Source organism: Acanthochromis polyacanthus, chromosome 3 (genome assembly GCF_021347895.1).
Source record: "Acanthochromis polyacanthus isolate Apoly-LR-REF ecotype Palm Island chromosome 3, KAUST_Apoly_ChrSc, whole genome shotgun sequence".
Taxonomy (NCBI): Eukaryota; Metazoa; Chordata; class Actinopteri; family Pomacentridae; genus Acanthochromis; species Acanthochromis polyacanthus.
The window spans coordinates 7,932,191-7,958,903 of record NC_067115.1 but is presented as its reverse complement, the minus strand read 5'-3'; the positions used below and the strand labels follow the sequence as shown (position 1 = coordinate 7,958,903).

General features: G+C 39.7%; 1 protein-coding gene across 2 annotated transcripts; it reads right to left on the bottom strand.

Moving 5' to 3' along the window:
- Nucleotides 1–3,066: 3,066 nt before the first annotated feature.
- On the bottom strand, nucleotides 3,067–25,131 carry dtd1 (D-aminoacyl-tRNA deacylase 1). Of its 2 annotated transcripts, none has more exons than XM_022217110.2 (6): nucleotides 24,989–25,131; nucleotides 23,063–23,153; nucleotides 22,267–22,502; nucleotides 19,556–19,653; nucleotides 11,347–11,511; nucleotides 3,067–6,177 (listed from the first exon to the last, which is right to left on the bottom strand). In XM_022217110.2, exons 1-5 carry the CDS (start codon nucleotides 25,029–25,031, stop codon nucleotides 11,356–11,358), a joined length of 624 nt encoding a protein of 207 aa, XP_022072802.1. In that variant the 5' UTR covers nucleotides 25,032–25,131; the 3' UTR covers nucleotides 3,067–6,177; nucleotides 11,347–11,355. The 2 variants fall into 2 exon arrangements, with proteins under 2 accessions (XP_022072802.1, XP_022072803.1); XM_022217111.2 differs by having other exon boundaries at nucleotides 11,356–11,511.
- Nucleotides 25,132–26,713: the final 1,582 nt, after the last annotated feature.

Below are 26,713 nucleotides of genomic sequence, written 5' to 3'. Positions count from 1 at the left end.
TGAAAATGGCCATTTAATATAGATGTACCCGCAAAGCACAGGTGTGTTATGCATGTGGACATTATGTACGGATACTGAATCGCGTGACCTAAATATGTAGCGGCCGGCGGGAACTGATGGGACTCTGAAACACCCTCACAATTTAATCAATTGTTCCTTGTATGATTTCCGACAGAGAAGTTCTGATAAATCCGCAGCGGTTGATTTGTAGTAGGATTACAATCATGTGATCATCAGCTGGCAGCTGACGTAGTGTTCAGTTGTTGTCAGGGTAGTGATGTCACGCTGATATCTCGCAATGATACAGAAATCTTTAACCAACCCATGGATCCAGACTGTAAGCTGCATCACTGCCAAAATCTAATCAGTTGGTCCTTATGTCATTTCTGACTTTCCCTAAAAATGTCATTCAAATCCGTTGTAGTGTTGCGAAAAGACAAACTGACGGACAGACAGACAAAGCAACACTGATCGTCACCTAACTATGCTGTGTTCCTTGGCGGAGGAATAAGATTTTAACATTTAACTTGTTTTCATCAATCTGACAGAGTAAACACCGTTTGAAGCAGCCATCTTGCTAACTGCTAACTTTTGCGCTTTCCATCTGCATTGTAGAGATTGTGAGAAACAGTCACATTAAACACTGTGGATGTGGGCAAAAAGCACTTTACAAAAACATGATTTTGAAATTAAACATTTTTTTAATCAATCTGACTGAGAGCGAGCACCGAAATTAGCCATTTGGAGCAGCCATTTTGCTAACTGCTGACTACATTCCAGTTATATTGTGTTTTTGTGGGTCGTGTGCAGTTTCTACCAACTGACCGCCACCAAATTACCATGATTTAAACATGAATAGTTGAAAATGTTTGCTTTTTGTCTGACTGACTGTTTAAACATGTAAATTAGCTGTTTGGGTCAGTCATTTTGCTAGTTGCTGACTAGCAGCACAAACAGTTTATATCAGGGCAAAAAACACTAAGATTTTTACAGAAACGATTGCAGCTGTATCAAGTCTGCTAACTTCATTACCACAAACTGCATATTCTTATGCTGGTTTGTTTACATGTGAGTCATGTCAACTTATGTGGAATGTCTATAAAATTGTTCCCCAATTTTAAGTGCTTATAGATGCATACATAAATTCAGTTTATAAAAAAAAATTAAACATTAGCATATGTGTGGTTTGGTCACACGCAAGGTCCTACACCATGTCTGCGTTCTGACCCCAGCTTACAAACAAGGTGCTGTACAAAAAACAACTTCTCTTGCAGGATCAGGGAAGTATTTAATTAAAAAAATAATATTTTAAAGATGTTGTCACCTCGTGATTTTTTTTTTGAGGGTACGATGATGCATTCGAACATTATTTTGTTGATTTTAATAAAAAGTGTTAATATTTAATCAATTTTTCTGACATTTATTCATTCTACAGATTTTCTATGCATTTCATGGAGTTATGGAGTGAATAAAAACAACGCAGCCTGTGTGGATGAATATTTAAGGTGATTCCGTCAGTGCTAAGGCTAATTTCTGAGTTTCAGTCAGACTTGCAAACAAATAAATGATTCAAGTAAAAACGAGGTTTTCTGGAAAACTACAGGAAGCTCAAGCTTTTTGCCCTGATACTCTCTGTTTTGTGCATTTTTCGTTTCCCAGAATCACCACAACACAAGTAGAGTGCAAAGTTAGCTTGACCCATAGAGGTACAATACACACAACAACTGTTGAAATAAACTGGAATTATTCCTTGAAAATCAAGTCATTAAAGCTGCATTACTTGATTTCTGGCAACTGGGCAACACTGACGCATTATCACCTTGTAAAATGAGCGTGTCAGCAAACTGTTCCAGCAGATAAGCAAAATTAGTATTTTGTTTCTGGCCAGTGGACAAAGTAAATCCAGTATTTGCTCTCATTTTCTTTAGCTGTGGCTGTTCAGCAGATTGTTTTATTACGCTCTACAAGCAAGGAGCTGACTTTGTGTGCTTTTGAGGATTTTCACTGCGATGCAACAAAATCAAAACAAAAAAGAAGGAAAACACTCTAAAACGGAGTTGAACTGCAGATACGGGTGATATTTTCAGATGAAAATGCAGCTTCAAGATGTGTGTGTTTAGTGCATTTAAGATTTGGGCACACATTTACAAGTAAATTTTGCTTACCTGGACACAACAATAGGCTATGGTGCAGCGATAGCCACAACTGAAAATACATATATTGATCCAGTTGTGAGAAACTGTGCCAAAGAAAACAGTTTCACAGTTCAAGTTCTCATTAATGAATGTGTGCACCTCCTGAGAAGAGAACAATAACACAATATCACTTTAGAACAGGTATGTGAATATCGACGTTTTAATGTCTGGAATTGACAATTAAAATAAAGTGTGTGGGAATCAAATAAATTAAAAGGGAAAGGAGGAGTTGTGTGTTGGGTTCAGGTGGTAAATCGCTGTGTGCCTTTGACTGCCCTCTTCTGGGAATGTCTTTTATTGATACTCCCATGCAGCAGCCTGTACTTGCAGAAAACTACACTTTGTATTGCTGAATAATACTATAAGTTCTGTCTAATAACCCCAGCAGCAGATTTGGACTAATAATGCTCCCTTAAAAAAAAAACCCTGTGGGCAGCAGCCAAACACTAGTTTTGCCTTCAGCTACTCCTTAAAACAAATAATATTATCATTTTAAAATGTCAACATTCCAGCCAGAAGTGATACAATTCCCTTTGGGCCCACATAAAAGACAGCTTCTGGTTTTCCTCAGACATCAAGCTCAGCACAGATTAGATGTGTTGTAGTATTTTCTTTGGTTACACAACAGTAGTTACGGATTTATTTCACTAGTGAAAGCTTGTACATGTTGTAAACTCACTCGCTAAGCAGATACGGACCGCAGATTCCAGAGCGTCTCGGCCATTTCTGATGTTTTTTTAATGCAGCGATTTGAGCGAGACAGAACTTTAGGATAAAGTGGGTTTCTTGATTGTCGGGCCTGAGGTTTCATATAAATAGCACTGGAAACTTTCCAGCAAGAATGGAAAAAGTGGTCAGAGCTCTAGGCAACTGGTTTCATTGTGCTTTATTAACCCTTTAGAGCATGGAGTGACGGCTGATCAAGTAAAAGACAAGAAAGGCAGCAAAGAAAAGAGTTGTCCATCAGATTAGAAGAGAAATAATGACAGTTTTATGTGGCCTAAAGAACCTTCTTCTAAACAAGATGGATGCTGTTTACTTTCAAATACAGAAAACAAAGTCCAGACATGACTCGAGGCCGTGAAGCTGCCATGAAACTCGGCCCGTCTGACTTGCAAAGCGAGCTCGGACTAAGCATGGAGTTACTAAACAAGATGAATTCCCAACCTCCCAGACGCACACAAAAGAAAAAAAAACTGAGGGGAAGGAGGGAAGAGGAAGGAGGGGGGGGGGGGGGGGGGGGGCAACAAATTAAATCCAGTTAAATTGTTTTTCCATAGCCAGTGGGCTTGGCAAAGGGCTCTCACACACACAAGATGTAAGATAAGTTACAGAAAAGACAAACCAGAAACAGTGCGGCTTCAGATGTAAGAGAATGCCTGGAATTTAACCCACTTTCCCATGTCCGCCTGACACCGCGCCCACTCCCACTGCCCTGCTGCCCAGGATGTCCTCACAAAGACACACAAACAGTCGAGCTAAAAATGCAGGTGATTCCACATAGAGACAACCCTCAAACTCGACACTCCCTCTTCACACCTCCAGCTACAGCTTTGATCGATTGCAGCCCTAAGAGGTGTTTGGTACAGTGCATCAATAATCCCAGGCCCCACAGTGCTGCTCTTACTGTAAACCTGCCTGGCATCAGGTTCACAATGCAGTCACTGCAGAGGAAAGCTGCAGTTCTAGCCCAATTTGAAGCACAGCTAGGTGGCTAGCAGACATATCTGGGTCATATCTTCCCTCTTTGAGAGCTCCCAGGTCCGGGCTACAGCAGCAACGTGGAGAAACATCAGCTCAGCACCAGCGAGTAAGAAGAAGGGTGGGGATATGGTATGGTAGGCCAGTAATAGCTTCATGAACTAAAAAAGTTGGGACAATATAGACAGAGCAGGTGGTGATGCTGAAAGGAGAAATAAGGACAAACAACATCTCTGCTCTTGTAATAAATAAAACAAGCAGAATGAAACGGATGAAAAACTCACAGAAACACAGCAGCGGCTTCTTTTTCTGTTCACGTCTTTATAAAACGACAACAAAATGTACATTCAGATCCGTCAGGTGACAGCAGAACAGTGTCAGGATGAGAAACATTGATGAATAGTAGATGCATTGCTCACACTGGTGCCGATGCTCACTGATAGTGAGGCACAGCTGTCCCTCTTCACACAGGTGAAGTGTAGGCAATTGAGACAAACTGACTCAGTAAGTTGCAGCCACTCAATCCTGGTTTTAAATCGACTAAATCTGACGCGATCGGTGAGGCTCAACCCTCCCTGCAGAACAATCAATTCCTCAGAGTAGGTCTGGTGGAACAACGAAACAAGAAACAGACAGATATACAGGTGATATGTTCGGATTTAAAGTCCAGCTGAAATCATGACTAGACAACTGCTTTTAAAGTTAATATCTGGGCAAAATAATTATACAATACACTGCTCTTATTAATATTGACAGAAAAATTGTGATTTTAGGGATCAAAAATAGTTCAAATGACAGCTGAGCCGGTTTGAACAAGCAATGTTAGCAAAGCTGTGAGGCTAACTGTAGCTCACTGTAGGTAAAGACTGGTTGCACTTTGTTAGCAGTGATAATGAGAAGCATTTAAACGTTAGCATTTAAATGATTCCATATTGATTAAGTTTAGCTAAGTAGTCATTAGCCTGTAAACCAACATTGTCAGCAGCGCACTTCTCCCCTGATTTGTTAGTTAGCTAGTTTAGCAAACCAAGATGCAACAACAAGACGTGTCCATGCATATACACGGAAAAGAGGACATCAGCTATAAAGCTAAAACTTAACTACTAAACACTGGATGATTACAGTGCTAACAGCTGTGGACTTTACAATAGTGACAAAGCTAATGTGTGTTGTTCAAAGTTGAAGGCTATTTTTTGTGCTAGCAGTGGCTTCAAAGAGTAACAACTACAGCTGTTAGTAACTAAAGGATCTGATGTTGTTTATGAGCTATTTGGCTAACTAGCTATTTACCTACTGGCCTGTAAGCTAGTACTGTTAGTGTTTTATGTTAGCAGCGGCTTCGAAGAGATTTTTTAACGGTCATATTCAGTGTATAAGGTAAGAAGCTATTCAGCCTGAAAATTGTCGTTGTTTGCGACACACTTTTTCTGCTGCATGTCTGGAGACTAATTTGTAAAGTCAAGGTGCATCACAAGCCATGTCCATCCATGCAGCAGGTAAGGAGGTATTAGAAAGTCAATGTGTCTTGCTGTTCATATTTGAAGGGTTTTTCCTTTTTGCTATTATAGACCATGCCTCTTTTGTCGATTTCTTCCTCAACAGACAGTGAGTGATGTGTCATTTACACTGCAGACTCTTGTAATAAGTTCAGTTTGACCTTAAAACATGCAGTCAATTCATAAATGTACAGCACACTTTAAAAAATGACTGCACATATGTGACTGTGCCGGTCATGGTGTGGTGTCATTGCTGCAATCAATATGGAGAGGCTGTTATATTCCCACTGCCCTGATGTTCTTGTGCCGGCACTATAAGCCAAGGACTTGGAGCTGAGCTATGCTTCAGGGTCACTGCCATGTCTGTAAGCAGAGATTAAGTGGGAACAGGCAGGGGGAGTCTGAAACAGAGAGACAGAGACAGATGGAAGTAGAAACATGGAAAGAAAGGCAGTGCGTGGGAAAAAAGAGAGTACACAAAGTTACTGGGCCAAACGGTGTAGCACTGCTGATGTCTATTCCGTGCAATGCCGCCCATGTTCAATCTCTGGTCATAAATATATAAAAACTGGGCGTTTTCATGTGGCTGGATTTCGTCTCTGCCACACCTATCTGATTCTGGAGGAGAGAGGCCGAGGACACCAGCGAGGGGACGATGTTCTGTGACAGAATCCTGTTGATTTCCAAAAAAGAAGGAGGACAGTCGTTGATCAGCTGTTAGAGTCTCTGAGGATTAAGGCCTTCCTGAGGAAACTGGGCTCACCGTCATGTCCCCAGTACAATATCTGCATAAAAGAAAACAACAGCCATTTAGTCTGTGTTATCATTAGTCAATAACGGCCTGGATAAAGTACAAGACAACTTAAAGCATTATGAATTATGGGCACAGTGGTTACAAATGTAATAATAACTACAAAGTATTAACCTTCGTACCCCTAAACCTGCCAGCATGCTGCCTTTAAGAATCCCCTAAATTAAACTATTTATCAGCCAGAAAGTGTAAAAACAGAAAGAACCAATGGATTTTACCTTTTCAACAGTACGATATTAATCTGTGATCTGTTGTTCAGTTAGAAAACGTTACAGAATCTAAGCTTAGAATTACGATTTTTCATCAAAATTCCCTTTATTCTAAATGTTTCATTAAAAAGTTCACCAAACAACTGTTTGCTCCCACCACTTCTGTAAAATCAAAAAAAAAACTGTGCTCTTCAGCACAACTGAAGTCATTACTGACTTTGCTCCAACCAACAGTCATGAAAAAAAATCAAGTGACTTTCTTGGCTGAACTTCAGGCTGTGTAGGCTAAGTATGGAAACAAATAAAGAACTTAAGTAATATTTGTAGTATGTAGAGCCACCGTGCCTTCCAGTTCTGTTGACCCCTGTGAGCATTTCAAAATGTACATTGCACATGTTTAATCTAGCTTTTTGTAGTATTATTAAAATGAAAAAAATTGAATTGTTCTGTTTCCATAGAGGTGAAGGACTTCACATTACAGTGAACAATGAGACCAGTGAGGAAAAAGGTGACCGGAGTTTATGAAAAAAAAAGTCCAGAAACTGCTTGGAATTCAGAGGGTTAACTCAGTTACACAGCAATAACTTCTATTACTATTGACTGAGTAAACACCGTTTACTAGCTCCTGCTCAAACCACAACAAGTAAGGTTGTAATGGCAAAACTCTCGTGGGTGTCATTTATTTCTCCTTAATTATATTTGTAAACAAACAGAATCAAGTGACAAATGTTAATTTTTCAGATGAATTCCTGTTGTTTCTTTTCTCAAAGTGAGACAGATTCAATTAGATTTTTTGCTACTTATGTGCATCAAAACAAGCTAAAAAAAATCGAATAATTGCATTCATTTAGAATAAAAAGGTTGCAGGTCAAGTCAATCAGCGCATTCTTTTACAGATAATGTGATCAATTGGTTTTGGAATAGATAGGATTGTAGTAGAGTAAAATTTTCTTTGCTGGCCCTTAAAAAATTGATTAGTGCAGTTTGTTGTTTTAGGTAAACAGATCCAAATGATAAAGTCTGCATGTTATATTGTCAGATCTGCACAAACACCTGACTTTATTTTTAAATAATATTGAAAGTAAGAAAGTACTGAAAGCAAACCTTTAAAATAAAAAAAATGGAAGTTACATCTACTCTGACTGATTCTCTGTCGATTCTGCAAAACTAGTGCAGGAATTTGTCTGTGTGATGAGCAGCAGAAACCTTAAGTTGTTGATATCGAATTGAGAAAACTGCAGACATGAAGTAACACCAGAGAAGATAACGCAGGACTGTTACAAATTCCTCATTCGGAGCGAAGCGCACACTGCTCATGTTTAAGTCATGCAAAGCAAACCTTGGGAGCACCAATTCCCTTTTTAAAATATGCAGCGACAGAGCCAAGTAAGCAAGGCCCTTGTCTGACATCTCTCTTACATCCAAATGTCCCTCTTCCACCTCGTCCTCCCACCAGGACTGCTGTGCACGCACACAAAAATATCCAAATATCGCTCTTGACTTATCAAACATCCTTCTTTTTTTTCTCATTTCCCTCTCTTTTTCTCCATCTCTGGCTCTCTGTCAGACGAAAAACGGCCTTATGTAACGAGCTGCTGAAGCCTCCAAGTCTTGGGGCACATATTTACCCAACATGCACTTGGGAATTACAGAGTAAGGCCCCCCTGCTGCCGGAGAGTTTGGGACAGGGCAGGCTAACCGGCATGCGAGTGTCAGAACACCTCAAATTTTTAGATGTTGTCCAACATGCTAGTGTCCTAATCCACGTCTGTGAACGGGATCAGGAAGTGCGACCGCTGTTGAAGTGCCAGTTTGAGGGCATATCCGCTGATTGCGTGTCTGCCAGAGGGTTCATACAGGGAGACGAGCTGAGCCACGGGAGGCAACAGCAGCAGCAGCCTCAGTGGGGGGAGCTGACTCAATGCCTCCCTGACTCTGCTCACCCAGAACTCGTCTGTTTTTGTGCTAGTAAACAAATACTGAAGGCAAATAAGAACGACCTCCCTCTTCCTCCTCCACCTCAACATGAAGCAGAGAAACAAACAGGTCTGTCTCTCATGAGCGTTGCCGAGTTTCACCGCAACGTCAACAATAACAAAGCGAGCAGACAGGAGAAGGAGACGCTAGAAAACAGACAAACTGCTTCTCACTGCACATTTAAAGCTGCCATACTGCACATGACACCATTCGCTAATATAATTAATGAAGGAGAACTATTTTTACATTGTTGACGCTGCAAAAGACAAAAGCAAAAAAAAAACAACAATGGTGCAATCTGTTGCACAGAAGCACAGCTGTATGTGTTTGTTTCTCTGCAAATTTACCAGTCAAACGGTGACATTTCATGACTAAGTTTAGGAAAATAAACACTTGCTAGTACAGAATGTGCTTTGGTACAAAAGAAAATGTGAATTTAAAGTAATTTCCTTTTCAGACATGGAATCTGCAACCTATAAAAATCACACAGTTCAATATTAGAGGATATGATAAGATTAGTACAGCAAAATGCAATTTAGTAGTAAAGTGCATTGTCTACAGTTTGGTATATACAGTATGTTACCGAATAATCAGAATGAATAGCACAGATAAAGTGGTATGAACACACTAATATAAGAATACATGGATGTGGAAATAACAAAAATAATTGAAATAAATTATCCAAGTCTGTAGGTAGAGATAAACAGTGCTACTAGTAGTATGAACACTATAAATAGTATGGATAGTATAAACTGTGTGGATAGTTTATGCATAGAAATGTTCTGTAACAGTCTTTCTGAACAGATCAACATGCTCGTGCAACTTTTAAGAGCCCATATTCTATGTTTGGGTTTTCTTTTTCCTCTTTGGAGGCATCTAAAAGGCCTGAGAGCTTCCAAAGTTCACGCCAGAAGGAATTATCACCCACAAAAAAACTCTGCTCCTTACCAGTCTGGGAAGCCTCATTTGAAGATTCTCTTCTATTTTCATCACCATGTAACATAATAATAATAATAATAATACATTTTATTTGTGTAGCGCTTTTCAAAAACACTCAAAGATGCATTACATAAAAATCATCAGATATTAAAATTATAAAATAAAACGAGTCATAAAAACACAATCATAAAACACATCATAAAAATAAGTTAATATTTGCATAACTCCTGTCTAGTGGCTAGTTTTGCCATCAAACAAAGAATGAGCAGCTATATTTCCTCACTAAAGCTGCCTCTGCTTGAGCTACATCTCCGGGCCTATACTCATAAGCCGTTTCTAAGCTCGGGAGTTTCATCCTTCAAAAGATGCAAAGGTTGTGTAGCTGGCTTGTGGAGGACTTCCTATTTTCATCACCAGCTGTTTGTGTCACTACTCTTGTGTCCTTGTTTCATACTTGACAGCTGAAGTTGACAGCCAAGGAAAAAAGCCAAGACTTTAGTCATTTTGACAAGATGAAGTTGAAACTGCGATTGTTTTTTGTTCTCTTTTTTATTTTTTTTTCAAATACTAGAAGAAATAAAGGTTACCCAGCACTTAAATTTCCAACATAATCTTCAGCTGCTTCATTTTCAAGGTCTGCCATATTCTCAAAGTCTCATGGGGCAGGTTGGGTCATGAACCATCCATCTGCTAGATCCTTCATGGCCCATGAAATAATCGATGCATTTCTAGGAACCTTTGACAGTGTCCAACCTTCAGCGTGTCACTGTCGGTTTTCATTCAAATGTAGCCTTCAAAGGACGCATCCCTGGAATTTGTACAGGTCAGTGGTTATGGTATGCAGCCAGTGCTACCTGGCTTATATCAGACCAGCTGACCAATCAGAGCAAACTGTGCTTTTCAGAAATCTAGGTTATAAAGAGACAGAAGCTAAGAAAAGGCACTGCAGCAGCGTACAGTACGAGAAAAACAATGCGTGTTTGGAACACTGTAGGATGGAAATATATTCTCAGAGAACCCAAAAATAAAATTATGAACCTCTAAACGAGCATAAAATGAGCCTTTGAAGAATAATTCTTGTTTTCATCAACCTGCCACGTTTCCCATTAATGTTTCTTGGGTGTCTTTATGGATAATTTTGTATTTTCCACCTCAGTTGTAGTATTCTGGGGAAACATAAGGCGAGTATTTGGGCCAAAAGCATGAGCTAAAAACTCCAAAACAGACGCAGACATTAGCCAACTGCAGTAAAGAACCGCATCCAGTGACACCTACTTGCTAACATGGTTGTCTGAAAATCCAGATGCCGTTTCACCTCCTCAACATCAACTGAATGAAAAGCTCAATAGTGGACAGACTGAACAGCCAGCTTTTAATACAGACAGTAACAGCTGCTAGAACACAGAAAAAGCCCTTTTAATGCTGGATATCTGTACTGCACCAACTGACACTGTGCAGAAAGACATTCACAGCTTTGCACATGTAAACAAACAGGTGGGTGAATATGCAAGTGATCATGTCAAACAGCAGGCTGTCCTTTGCAACTGTAATGGCACACAGGCCCATGTAGCGCTGAATCGGTCGCAGAGACTTTCACATGTTTAAACTGGATCGTTTCTTTAATTTCTTGGTTCAATTCATCAACTTCTTTGGCTCATGGCGTTACTATTCCTAAGGCTTAGAAACTAATAAAAACCAACATTTTGTTTTCAGCTTTTTCTATTGACCATATTTGACCAAAAACAAACAAACAATGAAAGCAGCAGTTAAGTAAGAGAGAGAAAAAAGCAAACAAAAGTGTGGTTAAGAAGTAGAAGCAACGTGCAATTTCTGTATTTTGATGTTTTATAATGACCTTAAATAGTATCAAAGTTAATGAATCTTGATATAAAACTAAATACACATGCACGTCGAAGTTAAATTATAATCAAGGCTTCTAATTATCTCAGAGAATAAAGTAAAGACATGAGGTGTTTGAAGGACCTGTTGTAACGGACTGAATGTGTTTTTAATCTCACCCTGCTGACCTAAGGCTCCCTCTCCGATGACACGTCACCCTCCGCTCCACTGCTGGCGTTGGGGTCCTGACGGGATCGTAGGGCGCCTTTATCCCTGCTCGAGTCTGACGGGCCCTTGGAGCGCGTCTTCTCCTTCCTCTGCTGCTGCTTCTCCTGCTTTGACAGCTGAGGAAACACCAGAAACAGAAAAGGCTCTTTAACTCGGTGTCTTTCATGTGTCCTCATCATGTATAATTTATGTCATAAACAATCACTACTTGCTTTTTAAGTTGCTTAAAGGCAGATTTTTTAAAACTTTACATCATTTAAAGGTCTAGTATTGTGCCCTCGTTCAGCACATTAATTAAACTGTCATGTGTCCACAGAATCTGATTTTCAAATGTTGGGAGTGCATGAAGACTCTTGTGTTCACTCTTGTAGCCAACAGCAGAACATTTGGTGAGTTTTGCTGTCGGCTCAAACATTTTAGAGTTAGCAGAAGCAGCTGTAGAAAGCAAATAAGAGGCAGCTGCTTATTCTGAATGGTTCACCTAGAAGCAGTAGGCAGAGCTACACAGAGTTCAAACTAGATGTGAGGAAAAACATGACAGGAGCAAATAAACATCCCCCGCCTTATATATAGTACCTCTAAGTGCAAGAAATAATAATATATACTGGACGATACACCTACAAAATGATACATCTTCACTACAATTTTTAAAAAAAATCAGTCAGGTCAAGGTCATACACCCCAAAAACCACATCTACATTACCAACAGGCAATATGAATGAAATCCCTCAAGTAGTTTCTGAGCTATGATCTGGAAACCAAAAAATATTTGAAGTGCCTCACTATGACCTTGAAAATCAGGTCAAGGTCATGCACCCCAAAAGGCACATCTATACTATATAGAGATGGCCTGGGTGCAATATGAATGAAATCCCTCAAGTAGTTTGTGAGATATGCTCCGGAAACGAAATGCGGACGTACGGACAGATGTGCCCACGCCAGTATCCCCCTTCGTGCCTACGGCCGGCGGGGGATAAAAACATCACAAAATTGCCTGGGGCTTAGCAGGTTACAATACCCATTATTTGATTCCTGGATTGTACGGTTTGTCCAACATTATTGCAAGTACATTATGGTGGACTGCTGTTTTTATTTACTTATTTTATACGCATACAAACAAGATAACCGAGATGTGGTTAAAGAGGACATGAAGGTAGTTGGTGTGAGAGAAGAGGATGCAGAAGACAGGGTTAGATGGAGGCAATTGATTCGCTGTGGCGACCCCTGAAGGGAAAAGCCGAAAGGAAAAGAAGAAGACAAACAAGATAACGGAACACACATTCTCATTATTATTCAGAGTCCCTGAAAGGAGAAATCAAGGCAGATATTTTAATTTGTTGTTAATAATATTATTATTGATACGATGTAAGCACACAAGCCACATCCACAGAGTCCTGGTGAATCAGATTAGCTGAGCTTTTCAGTGTTAAACTCTCAATAAAAGAATTCATGAGATTTTTTTTTCTGAAATTTAACTTGTAAAATCTAACATTTCCCCTTTTGGCTGAGCTGAAATTTTATCAGTCTCAGTGGTCGCACCATGAACATGCTGCATCATGACTTGCAGATCATGACCTTTGCAGTATGTTCAGTGGTGGCCCAGAGGTCCCGACATGCATAAGAATTAGTATAATTAATTACACAAAGGAGGAGCGACGGCAGGCCGCCGCTCCATGAATACATGACTGCTGCTATTCTCAGCTGTCATATGATCGCCTCAATGAGTCTATTGTTGTGACTGGATGCACTCACTCTCACTCAAAGCCAATCAAAGCCTCCTCCTCCTCCTCCATCCTCGCTGTGCTCTTTACTGTAATGATGAAGCTACGCGTCATCCGAAAGAGGCTTGTAAACACAGATGCTGAAACTTTTATGGCTGCCGGGGAAATATTTATGAACTAAATGTCATGCTAAAAATCAAGAGCATTGCGTAAGACATTACATTATTTAAAGAGTACCAAAAAAAGGCAAAGCCTTTAACATGCTGTAGCATCAAAGTCAGGCCTGCTGGGGACACAAACGTTCTGATGACACACTGAACACTGTGAGGAAACATATCCATGCCATAAAGTAATCAATGTTTCTGAACCTGCTGAAAGCCTGAGCGAAATGATCAGACATTACATAATTCTGGTGCATGTCGGGTTTCAATCCAGACCCCAAACCAAAAAACAGAAAAATGAACAAACAGAAAAACTCAGGACGGCGCTGGTATCGAACGCAGCCTCCAGAGAACAGGATGATTTTCATTGCTCTGGATAACTCCATTGTTTTCTGGCTGCTTGACCCTGCAGTGGACTAAATCCACAATTCATGGAAAGAAAGGAACAGTGTCTGTTGGCTGTTGCTTCATTTCCCTCCTCCCTACCGTGCCAAGCTTAGCCTATTGGCTGGCCTTTTATCCCTCATGTTCAGCCTTGGCTTTGGCTCCTCGGCCCCCACAGCAAAACATCCCAAACAGACAAGATTAAAATTCTGAGGACTGCTTAATATCCCTCCCCTTGGGCTCGCCAGCCAAGCCCACCAAGCCAAAGCAGGCCTGAAGCCAAGGCAGCAGGACTTCATCTGGGTTCTACCATAGTGAGCAGAGTCAGTTTGGGAAGATGGATACATGAACCTCATTCAGATGTTGAAGGAAGAAGCTGAGCGAAGAGCATTGGTGTCACAGAGAGGAAATATCTGTCATTCATTTTGCATGGCCTCACCCTCTGAACCCCAAAAGCCGACAGCAAGTTTGAAAGGCGTGTTATTTTTAAAAAATCATCAAAATTATGCCATTCATTAAAGCCAAAAACTGTACAAACAAATAGAATCATCAGATTTTCAGCTTTACATCAGAAAATTAAGCTTAAAATTGTGAAATGTAAATAAAATAGCTTTATTCTACATATTCCTTTCTAAAAAATTACCAAAAAACATTCACTCTGATTAGAGTCTGTAAAAAAAACTAAATTTGCATTCCTTAGCACATAAAAAAGGAAAAAAGTTCTGGGCCTACTCAGCTGAACTGCAGGCTATGTTTACACAGAGCAGAGACCACGACAAAGTACTGAAACAAATTAAAACATTAAAAGTAACATATCTACAGTATGTAGAGACACGATTGTTAATATCATCTTAGACAACGTCTCACACCCACTCCATGACATGCTGGTCAGACACAGGCGTTCATTCAGTAACAGGCAAATTCCACCAAGATCAGCACCAGACAGCGCCACAGGAAATCAGTCATATTTTTTGTACTGTTTCTATTTCTTAGATTTTGAATGTAAGCAACCGTAACATGTAAATTTCCCCTCTGGGATCAATGATTATACCATTTATCAGAACCAGAAACCGAGGCTGTAACATACCCATTGCAAAACTAAGCCAAATCTAAGCATAAAACTGCAATGGTTTGTTAAAATCATGTTGTTCTACACGAACCAGTTCCACTAAAGAGACAGCGTAAAAAACTAAAATAAAATCTACACTCCTTGGTGCTACCATGCAGTCATTAGTGACCAGCAGTTACATTACAAAAATTCAGACTTTTCTGCTGAACTCGTGCTTGCACTAGGGAAAATTTGTCTCTAGCCACTGTGGCTAAAGTGCTAGAATTTTGTTTACCCACATTTAGCCACATTTTTTCACATTTTTATCTGTACTGCGGTGCGTGAAGTTGTGGACAAAAGACAAGACAGTTGAGGACATCATCTTGGGCTTTGGGAAATACTGATACAATATATTTTTCACCCTTTTCTGACAGTTTATAGAACAGATAATTAATCACTCAATTGAGAACGTAATGGACAGATTCAAAAACAATGAAATGACCAATTAATTGCCAGCCAAATAGCGGCTGAGGGCCTGAATAGCAATAATACAGGAAGAAAAAATGCATGGGTTAACAAGTTTGGATGCACAAGGACCAGGGGATTGGGGATGAGGGAAGTGAGCGAGAGCTGTAGTCTGAATCTTTTTTTTCTGATTGGCTGAGACGAGACAAGTGACAGTGTGCATCTATTAAAGATCAGAAGCATTCGGGTCGTTCCGGTTATACTCGGTAGTGCTCTTCAGTAAAGGAGACGCAGTTTGTTATTTTCTTTGATTATTGCTCGGCAAATTATGAAAAAGTTTTCACATTTATTAGGCAAAATTAGCTTCGCCACCGTGGCTGAACATGCTAAAAATGGCTTCACCATCCTGAGGAAGGCTTCGCCTTTGGCGAAGTGGCGAATGGCTAGTGCAAGCACAGTGAACTGCAGGTTGTATTTACACAGAAGAGAGAGGAGGAAAGCATGGAAGCAAATTAAAAATCTAAAGTGCTAAAAATGTCTATAACATATCGACTCAGTATTTTTTTCCCAGTATTGGTAACAGCTGTGGGCGCTTGGAAAATGTTACATATGTTGATTTCAAGAGATTTGTTTTTGTCAAAATCAATCAAAGAAACTGAACTTTTTTCAGAATAATTGAGTCACACAGATCAATGGACAGTTTTAAATTCGCTCTCTTTCACAAATGTTCCGTTTCCACAGAGGCGCAGGGTCTTTGTACTGCAGTGGAGAAATGAGCCAACAGTGAGGAAGAATGTGACAGTAGAAAAAAAACAAAACAGAAATTGCTTATGAAAATCAATAACTTTGTACGCCGAATGTTATCAGACATTTGATTCATTCTTCTGGTACTCATTCTGGCAGCAACAACAGAGTCTTGAGGTTCAATACTGAGCTCATCAGAAGAAATAAAAAGAATCAAGTCACCTGCTAATGAAAACCTGTCAGACAGTCAAAATCAAATTACATAGTAAGCCTTTCTGATTCTAGTGCACAGTGTCAGAATCCAAGAGTCAGCTCAGGACAAGGCGTCTAGGTTTGTTTTATACAGTACACGTACAGTATTTCTGATCCTGGCCGGCGCTGCAGAGGGTGAAGTGGCTGCAGCGAGCTCCCCAAAGCCTGTGAATGTGGGCCTGAGCTGCCAATCATCTGAAGCCCACACATAACAGCCTGTCGCCCACATCACTCATACACTCGACTGAGCCAAGTCGGGGGACTTTCAGCTCCACTACGCGACTGAGTGAGAACACGGTGAATCAGTCCGGCTCGGCGAAGGGTGGAAGAGGTGGCAAAGGCACACGTCAATCATCAGGACGTGATTGTTGCTTAGTGCTTACAGTTCTGTTTTGTCTTTCTGAAACTGCTCAGTTCACACTTCATTCTTCATCAGCACAGAATAAATGTTGTGAATTGTAATGAAAACTGTTCTCTGTCATCTGAGATCCATAAATAACAACGACTGGACTGATGATGCAGCTGTGCTACATGTTGTATTTAACTGACATCGCTTTAAAACACAGCTTCAAAGCAAGGATGTCTCATTCAGTTAGATGTTGTTGCCTCAAACCTTCTCTCTTATATTGGATCTTTAAAATAAGACGTGAGAAGAGGATTCTAGGATGCTCAAACTGAGAAGCAAGATGAAGGCTGACATCTAATTTCTGTGTTCTATTAAACACAACAGACATTAATAGGAGCTGCAGCAGGCTCCAATAAACTGGGATTATCCTTCATTGTTTCTTGCCCACTTGCAGCTGCACTAATAAAGCAGTAATGGTGGACATATGAGCAAACAGGTGGCTAATTACACATCCAGCAGACACAGAGCAGCATCACTATTTGTTTTGTTCTCCTTTAAGTTACTTTTCAGCCTCTCGAGACAGGCCTACATCTCTTTAGCTGCTAAACGCTCCTCAGTGTTGAGCAGGTAACATGAAAGCAGCTAAAAAGTGCTTTCAGCTGAAGGGGAAGTGCAGAGGTGGGCGATGTTTCTTTGAGTTTGTCACGATGAGCGACACCTTTCACAATGCACACAAACTTTTGATCCTTTCTTTATATAAAAACCCAACGGCACACACTTTGCTTCAGATGATTATTTAACAGGATGCATTTTCATTTCATTTTGAATCTGTTGTGCATTTGTGGGCCCGTGAGCAATGCTAGTACTCTGAAGTATAGGAATCTCAAATTTATGGAATTCCTATTCAAATTGTATGTTTTTAATCATCAGGGCAGGTCAGAAAAGGTCTGCACACTTTGGGGCTCTAATTTAACAAACTTAATTTAATTTAGCATTTTCTTCAAAGGCAACACAGATTTTCCTCACTCAAGTATCCAAGAGGAATTTCTAAAAGAGGCAGTAATCAAATCATTATCACCTGCTGGTCAGCAGGCAACGAGAAAACAAAAAATGCCCCTTGTACGGGTACGCTTTGGTTCACTCCTGAGAAAGCTCTTTTGGACAGAAACGCTGCCTTTGAAGAGAATTAAATTAATTATTTGGAGCCTAAAAGTGTGCAGATGTTTTCCTGCAGTTGCATTTTTTTTTTGTCTTCTTACAACTTAAAAAAATTGGGTGGCCGCGGGCACAACTTTGATGTCAGCCTCAAAAATAAGGCTGAGCTCGAGTCATATGTATAATTTGCACTTACATAAACAACAAACTGGAAAATAACCAACAGCTTCTACAATTCTGTGTGTGGATGATCGTTTTCTTCTTTGAGTCATTAAAAACTCTGTGCTCTAAAGAAACAAGAGCCACTGAACAAGAGCAAATATCACCACCCAGTGTTCAACATAGGAAACAAAAGAACTCCTCAACACATCACACGACTTACAGCTTTGCAAAGAGCTGCAGCTAATCATCATTTTTGTATACTAGTAGAACAAAAAACAGAAATTTTTATATTCTTGCTTTGAAGATGATGTGTAACTCTCAGAAAAAATCTCACAAAACCTTCACCAAAGAGTCTGTGGCCAGTAGGACAAAACACCCTTAAGTCTTTTACTTAAAGATCCTTGAGGCTGATCCACGTTATACATGCAAAAAGTTAATGAAAAATGCCAAAAAAGGGGGAAAATCATTAATAGAATTCAGACTAAATTAGAAAAAATTGCAAGCCAGAGCACAAAACACCCTTAAGTCTTCTCCTTAAGAGTCCCTTCAAATGTTTAAGTATTTAAGGCGTTCTTCTTAATTTGGGGTTTGTTCCAATATCCATACTACTCATACTATATAGTATGCCAGAAAATGACTTATTATGACATGTCACATGTACTATGACAAAAACACCAAAATGTCCTAAAACATCCAGTCAGATTTTGCAGTTTGCCACCCAGCACGCTTTTCTAGTCTTTCTGACCCACAATTCTCTGCACAGTTAAATCACAGTCTTCACATGAGTATAAATAAGTTTAAGGAATTTTTATGACCAAGTAGTATGTCCCAATTGTATATGTACTGCATTAATTAAATAGGAGGTACTTTGTGAGGACAGCTTCTGAGTAAAAAAACAAAAAAGAATGCAATTTCGAACGCAATCTTAATTTTGCACATAAAAAAATGACTCCCCTGCAACATAGTTGAGTTTATGGCCATAAATTAAAAAAACAACTTCTTGAATTAATTCTTGTTGAAATTTCATCCCACATTTTTTACTGCTGTTATTTGTGGATCAAGTTTGCTTTTTAGTATCAGAAATATCATCTTCCTCTGAGCTGATCAGCTTGGTGGCTTATCGGTTTTCCCTTCTCCACCTTTAGCACAATCTGTACATCAACTTTTTGGGGGAGATAATATTAATTAAATACTTAAACAAGTGGTCTACGCTGAGACTATAAAAAAATTGCTGCTGTAGAATCTCTTCTGATGCAGTGAACGAATTTAGTAAGGAAACATTTTGTGAAACACCCTTGAGAAAATCAGTCAGCTGAGGAAAAACTGAAATGAAACCTTGAATAATCTTGGCTTCTGGCTGCTTAGTTCAGATGTCTTTCTCCTCTCCTTTCAAACAGCAACACTCCACACTGAAAATGTCAAAGTTCTGCTGCAAATTTATGTTGTGCAGTGAGGCAGCACCGCTAGTGTTTTAGGTGAATTTTCCATTTTGATGGCTCATCTACTAAAATAACTCCATTCATCGCTATTTTAAAGAACATGAAGCTGCATCCTTTGCCTACCTCGACATACAAACAAGCCGGGGTGTTTCTCTTCTTTTAGTAAAGTGGAGCCAGACCATCTTAAGAGGAAACCTAAGGTGTGTTGTGCGTTGTTTTTTTCTGCTAATTTAATTCCATGTATAAAAAACAGACTGCATCCACTGACGACTTCCCTGTTTACCTGTTTGGGGTCTGTGGGACCAGTCGGAGATGTGAGCTCAATAGTAACAGGCCCATCATTCTGAATGTTGACCTGCATTTTGGCGCCGAACTTCCCATCTGCAAAAACGAGACAAAGCAGCAGTGAGGAGAGAAGATGTCTGATCAATCCGTTTCATCTGTTAGCACAGTTAAACGGTACACACAAGCAGACTCAGTGTTTCATCATCCCGCCTTTGAGACATTGGGGACAGAAGATGAAGGGGCTGTGCGAGGACAGTAAGTTTCAGCTTAAATGTTCTCCTTTCTTGCAGCGGGTCTTCGAGATTAATGACACCATCTGCACAATGAAGCCGTGGGCCGCGACGGAGAAGCGCTGCATCATCGTATTTCCTCTCTGGAGGGGGGGACTAATTAGGAAGCCTTATGCCTCCCTTGCTGGGACAAGGTGTTCTCCGCACCTGCTCCCCGGTGGGCTGACCCAGTTCACTGCCACCGTCACCGCCAGAGCGTCACAGCGCCGATAATCCACCGCCTGAACTGCTGCACTGAGATGGCAATTAAATAGCAGGGGGACGGCTCCACAGCTATGAGTGGGCGGCGATAATGGTGACCCTCGACACTTTTGTTTTTAATTAGCTCCAAATAAAGTAGCTGCAAGTGTTTAGCCTTGTTGTCCAGCAACCTCCTGAGACTCCATTCTGTTTTGACCTCCACACTTTCTACCAAGATCCTAAAAACTGGGACCACTTTTCAAAACATCAGATTTTTAATACCTGCTTTAAGGCTGACAATGAAGAATGTTTAGGAAAAACACTCAAAAGGGGAAAATTAGTCAGTAGAATTTAGACCAAATCAGAAAAATGAACACAACACCCTCAAGTCTTCTCCTTGAGGTTTCCTTAAAATGTTCACTTAAATATTTAAGGTTTGCTTCTCATCTTTGTTTTAAATTTAACAAAAGACTTTAGCAATCAAAGTAAAGAAAAGAACTGTTAAAGGTACCTCTGATTCTATCTGAACAACAACTTGGTTCATGGCTATAAATAAGGAAAAAAACCTTTCAGACCTCGAGAAGCCATTTAAGCTGCAATTCCGTCCCACATTTGTCGTTTCTGCTGCTATTTGTGGAACAGACATACTTAGTAGTTTCAGCGTATTTTTAACAGTTCCTCCTCTGATCAGTTTGCTTTTCAATTGTCACTTTTTTCTAGCTATTGGGTAACTTTGTGAGGTAGTAAAAGGAATAATGGCCTCTCTTTCACACCTCTACATTTTCCACCATGACCCTTCAAACTAAGACTATTTTTCAGCTCCTCAACATCTGATCTAAGGAGGACATTAGAAAATGTTCAGGAAAAGTGCCAAAAGGGGGGAAATCATCAACTGAATTCAACTGATGATTGAATTCAAATCAGAAAAAAATAATGCACGAAACACTCTTTAATCTTCTCATCTAGGTTGTGTTAAAATGGTCACTTAAATATTTAAGGTTTGCTTCTTGTTTTTGTCGAACACTTAAGAAATCCCTTTAAGTAGCCCTTGGCAAGTTCCTCAATCTATGGTAAACATAGGTAAAATGTTTAGAAAAAACATCAAAAATAGGGGTCAAAAATCATTAACTGAATTCAGACTATATCAACAAAATGGCACAAAGCTGTCCTGCAACCTCCTGAGAATGCCTTTTCCCCCTCCAGATTTTTTTATACCATGACCCCTAAAACTGTGACTATTTTTCCCATTCTGGCTTCACAGAATTAGCCCCTCAACATTAGGTCTAACATGAGAAGATGTTTAGGAAAGCATAATAAAGAGGGAAGTTCATCAACAGAATTCAGACCACATCAAAAATAAATGCACGAAATCCCCTTAAGTCTTAAGGTTTCCTCAAAATCTTCCCTCAAATATTGAGGTTTTGCTGCTTATCTTGGATTTACACTTAAGAAAACCCTTAAAGGCAGCGTCAAAGAGCCCTTAGCAATCAAGGTAAGGGAAGAAATGGTTAAAATACCTCCGACTCTGAACAGTAAAATAGTCAAGTTTATGACCATAAAAAAAGAAAAGAAACGTTTAGAGACTTTTTAATTTATACTGAAATTTCCTCCTACATTTGTTGATTCTGCCGCTATCTATGGATCAAATTTGCTTTATAGTTTTTGCTCCTCACAAACAACAAACTGGGTATCAGCTTTTCAATACCTGATCTAAGTATGCTTAGGAATACAACCCAAAAGGGTGAGATTTAGACTAAATCCAGGAGAAGAATACAAAAAGCAGGACACTGTATGCAGGAGCCAAACTGCAATTTGTGTTGATTTTCACACATTCTTTCTTTCTGTTAGCATGTTTATGTGACTGGGAGGAATGGGAGAGAGAGAGTGTGCCCTTGAGGAAGCTGTAGGTGGAGCCTAAGGTGAAGGCTTCAAGACCTGCTGCCACAGCATCTGGGTGTGGCTGAGGAAGGAAAAAGTTTTATGACCATGCGGCGGCAAGAAGGAACAAGGCCTTCTTAATAGACTTTTTAGTTTAATGCCTTGTCATTTTATTTTTCAACTTATCTGTACATTCATTCAAGCAATACATAGTCACTGGGAAGAACTGGATCCATTTCTACTCACCTTTATCTGCACGTATCAAGACACAAATCCAACTCAGCCATCAGTAATAGTAAAGCAGCAAACTAAAGGGGTTGGCTGAAATTGCTATTACACTATAGTTGATCATTTCACCCACCCTTGATGAGCTCTGGCTTGTAGGTGCTCCTCATGTTCTCCAGGATGCTGTTGTAGAAGGGCTGGGAGAGTTCTGCAGGCATGGCCAGGTGGAAGTCCGGCTTGTTGCCCTTCAGGACGCAGTGCAGAGTGAACTGGCTCACACACAGAACCTCAAAGTCCCGGTCCATGACACTTTTGGTCCACGCTCGGCCGTTCTCGTCCTCAAACAGCCGCAGGTTCAGGATCTTACGTACTCTGAAAACGCAAAGTCAGTTTTTAAAGTAAATCCAGACACATAGAGTACCATTTATGCTGCATTTAATTTCATGTACAATATATCATATTCTCATGCCTCAGGTGTAATAGTTTAGCGTCATGTGTACATTTCATTTTCATGTGTGATATTTAGTTTTTATTTAAGTTTTCAGGTGCAATATTTCATTCCATTATTATGTGTGACATAACTTATTACCTCAGTATAATTTCCATTTTAATCTAGCCTTATTTTATTTCATACTTATATCTTATTGCGTTTCTACTTTGCAGGCACTGTACTTCTTATGTGATGTCACTTCATTTTTTCTGAGCAATATCTGGTGCAAGAATTTCCTTTGGGATTAATAAAGTTTCATCTTGTCGTAAAATCTTAATTTCTAAACTAACCAGAAACTACATCTGTCAAATAAATTGTAATGAAGTATTTTATTTTCCTTAAGTATAATGGGTAATTTCAAACCTTAAACATGTACTTCTAAACAGCATTTGAGTACATGTACTTGGTTACAATGAAGTCAGAGTGCAGTTTCAACACTCACATGTAGTCAGCATCCTTCTGGGTGTCCTCCACTGAAATCCCGAGGAGCACACACAGTCCACGTCCTATGGAACTGATCTGCTCCTCTCCCACTGCAGGAAAACACAAGACGACAGATGAGTCACACTTCAGACCCTTTCAAGGACTAATGACGGCAATTTACTTATTCGTGTTCATCTTCACAGCTTTGAGGTGTGATTGTGTTCTTATCCTGCTGCAGTGTCAATCCTCCTTCACAAACATACTGAACATACACACCGCTCTGTCACTGCTGCTGATCTGTAGCTGGGACTCAGCAGGAAACAGGACTTTTTAGCCCACTGCAAGAGTTTCGTCTTGTTCTGTTCAGATGCTTCTGCTGATTTTGCAAACTAAAATCCAGTTTTAATCCCAAAGCTGTCACTGGCTAATATTAAACTTTTGTGCAATATTTTGATGGACAAACTGCAATATTAACACAATCATGTGTAACAATAACTTGGACAGATACAACCTCCCTTTTGGGAATATTTTTCTACTATGTAGCTTTATTCTAATAATAAATATACAAAAGTAGGTACTTAAAACACACAGTAAATATCCTGCATTAAAAGTAGCTTATCTGTGGCAGTTTAATGGGTACAAGGGCTGTAGTTTAAACAAAATGTCCAGACAGAATACGTTTTATAAAATCTTACGAACCCCCTGTCAGAAAAAAATTAATGGGCAGAATATATGACAGTGACGTGCCTCAGAAGACGCACAATGTCTCCTTGGAGCAGAGATAATGAAATATCTCACGAGGTTTTACCAACAAAACTCTACATAAAACTGACCTTGAAGGTTTCTCTTGTGTCTCACATAACTTTTCCAATTCCTCTTCGGTTATCCTTACACAGTTCTGAAATTGTTCTTCTTGCTCTTTTTTTGTTTTAATTTGATTAAAATTCATATTCATACATCTCTGATTTACCTTTTTCTCTTTCTCATTGTATATTTAATTTATTTAAAAATCAAAGAGTCAATTTCATTCAGTGCCCTGCAGATTTCTTTTTTTTTCATTTAGTCAACACAGAATGAATTTTGAATGTCGCTTTATCGCTCTTTAAAATGCAAGGAAGTAGGAATAAAATGTTGTGTAAATCAGCTTCTGACTGATAAATGAACAAACTCCTTCGCAAAATAAAAAAAAAAGATCACAGACAGGAGTGAAACTGGAAGGTTTGGTGCACATAAGAGCCGAAGAAGAGAAAATTTCTTGTGTAAAGTGTGAGCAAAAAAACTAATTTCAGGTCAGTGCCTTTAAGTATATGTATTGCATTTAAAATCTGGCACAGAAAATAGACATAGTGCAGTAAAGCAAACGTCTGAATGTTTTTTGGGATGTTTTCTGTCCACTAGTGTGACAGAAGTTAAAGAACCAAAATTATCTTGAAATTTTACTAGTGCAGTTAAAAAGCACGTTTTGTCTGAAGTGTCTCACTTCAAGAATATAGAGTCGACTGGGAGAAATGCTGTTATGAAAGATAAAATTTGGTTACAGAGTGACGGGAGATGGATTTGGTCAAACGTTAAAACACTTGGCTGCTGCTGCTGTTGTTGTCTCCAGTTAGAAGCAGCACAGCCTGACAGGTGACCGGCTGAATGCCACCAATGTTCGCCGACAGCAGCTGGCGGTCGTTCCGGTCACCCATCTCTCACTACATCGGACTATCGCAGTATTAATGTGGTGAAATAACCTCCACGGGTTCCTTCAAAGCTTCAGCAGCCAGTTAGCAGCGTTGTAACCGGCTCAGTTTAGCTCGGAGACCCGTCTGTCTTGCGCCTCATTCATGCTAATGCTAACCCAGCTAGCTCAGTTAGCACGTGCAGTTAGCGGCCGTTAGCTCTTAGCCTCGGTTTAGCTCCACTTTAAAACCGTGCCAGCGTGTCCCGGGTAACATCTTACCTGTCACGCTGGCCTTGGTGACCCTCTGAACGATGGCTTTCATTGTTGTGGTTGTTTGGCGGAGCACGCTGTCACAACTTCCGGGCACTCGCAGCGTGGACGAGCCGACGTCGCCCTCTTGTGGCCGGAGCCGGGAACGCGCAAGCTCAGCTTCTACAGGAGCTGTGAACGGTCAAAAGGCCCTTTTTTAAAACCCATACTCGCTATACTGAACTGCATTTAGCAAGGGAATTCGTTCAAAATGCAGAAAATCAAAGATATAACATAATGATTTAATTACTTGTAAACGTATAAATGGAGGTTGACTGACATAAATATGAACCTGGAAATAACATATTAAAAACTAGGAGTTGACTAATTGTATTTGCTAAATATTAGTAACTTGGGGATACTGACATTTAGCGGAATTTTTAGAATTTAAATAAATCAAAAAACGGATCAGTCATTTTGAAAAAGCAAGCACATCTATTGTTTACAGCACATTCAACTTCATTTGATTAGAATTCTAGTGATTAGAATCTGTTCAGCTTGAACCTGACTTTCTTAAACCTCCCATGTCCTGCTGCTCTTTCTGCTGTTGAAGGGTCATCATCTCCCACTTTTAAAGAACTCTCTCAGGCCTTGGAAAAAAGGGTGCGACAGGTTTGTCCAGTACCAGCAAATTCGGCCCAAGAGCAGAGATGCAAAAAGAGACTTCAAGAACCCAAAAACTGTCATTCCAATCCAATCTGCAGTTGTTCTTGTTTAGATGCAACCATTGATTTAACTATGAATTTTGCATCGTATCAAAGAATGCTTAAAGACAATATGAGGCATGTGTCTGAAAGCTGAACCTGAGATTGACTTTTCAGCAAAACAATGACCGAAACACACTAACAAATCCGTCAAGAAACAGCAACTTTCTACTAAAAGGCATTTGTCTTATTTAGTTTTTGTCTCAGAAGATATTTTGTCACATTAAGAAAAGCTGAGGTGCAAATCACAACATTAAGATGAGCTACTACAGGTATTACAGTATTAGTGATGCCTGTGATCTTCAGAGAAAAAGGGGAAAAAGAAGCTTGTTGACACAACTGGAAAAGAAAGATTTATTTAAACAACATCAGCATTTGGAGCAACTTGATAACACTTTGGCTGACATGAACATCAGTGCTAACAGGTCACTGCTAACAGTTTAATATTAATAATTACATTTCTGCAATCCACTTCCATTCAACACAACAGCAGCTCCTTCAGACCAGGATGTGTGGAGACGTCTCCGCGGTTTCATTCATAAATTACAATCATGTCCTCACACAAATAAATCCAGATTTACTCGACAGTGTCCTCTGCAGCTACTTGTCACCAGATTCACCGGTCAAGTATTTGTACAAGTTGTAGATCCTCGTGGTGTACGGGACAAAGCCTTCCTTGTACACGATGACGGTTCTGGAGTGAGCGGTCTCATAAACAACCCGGTTTGGAGTCTCTTCCTCCTCCTCTTCTTTTGTCACTAAGTTGTATGAAAAATATAAACAATAATTTAGTTACTGTGATGGATACCATGTCTGAGTGAACTGAGTTCAGGAAATATAGAACAGCTGCAAAAGTTACCACAGAATAAACAAATGAGAACGAGTTTACTGCATTGCAGCATTTAAAGAGAATGCTGAGTTTACTTCTAACAAATACAGGTAAAGTTTCTAAATAACAATTAATAGTGGCAATAATATTTTACACTGTGCT

Excerpts from the sequence above, each read along its gene's own strand:
- dtd1 (XM_022217110.2), bottom strand. The coding sequence starts at position 25,031 with ATGAAAGCCATCGTTCAGAGGGTCACCAAGGCCAGCGTGACAG. Across the intron at positions 19,654-22,266 it reads CAAGCCAGAGCTCATCAAGG|ATGGGAAGTTCGGCGCCAAA; the intron begins GTGGGTGAAATG and ends TCGTTTTTGCAG. Across the intron at positions 11,512-19,555 it reads GTCCCACAGACCCCAAACAG|CTGTCAAAGCAGGAGAAGCA; the intron begins GTAAACAGGGAA and ends GTGTTTCCTCAG.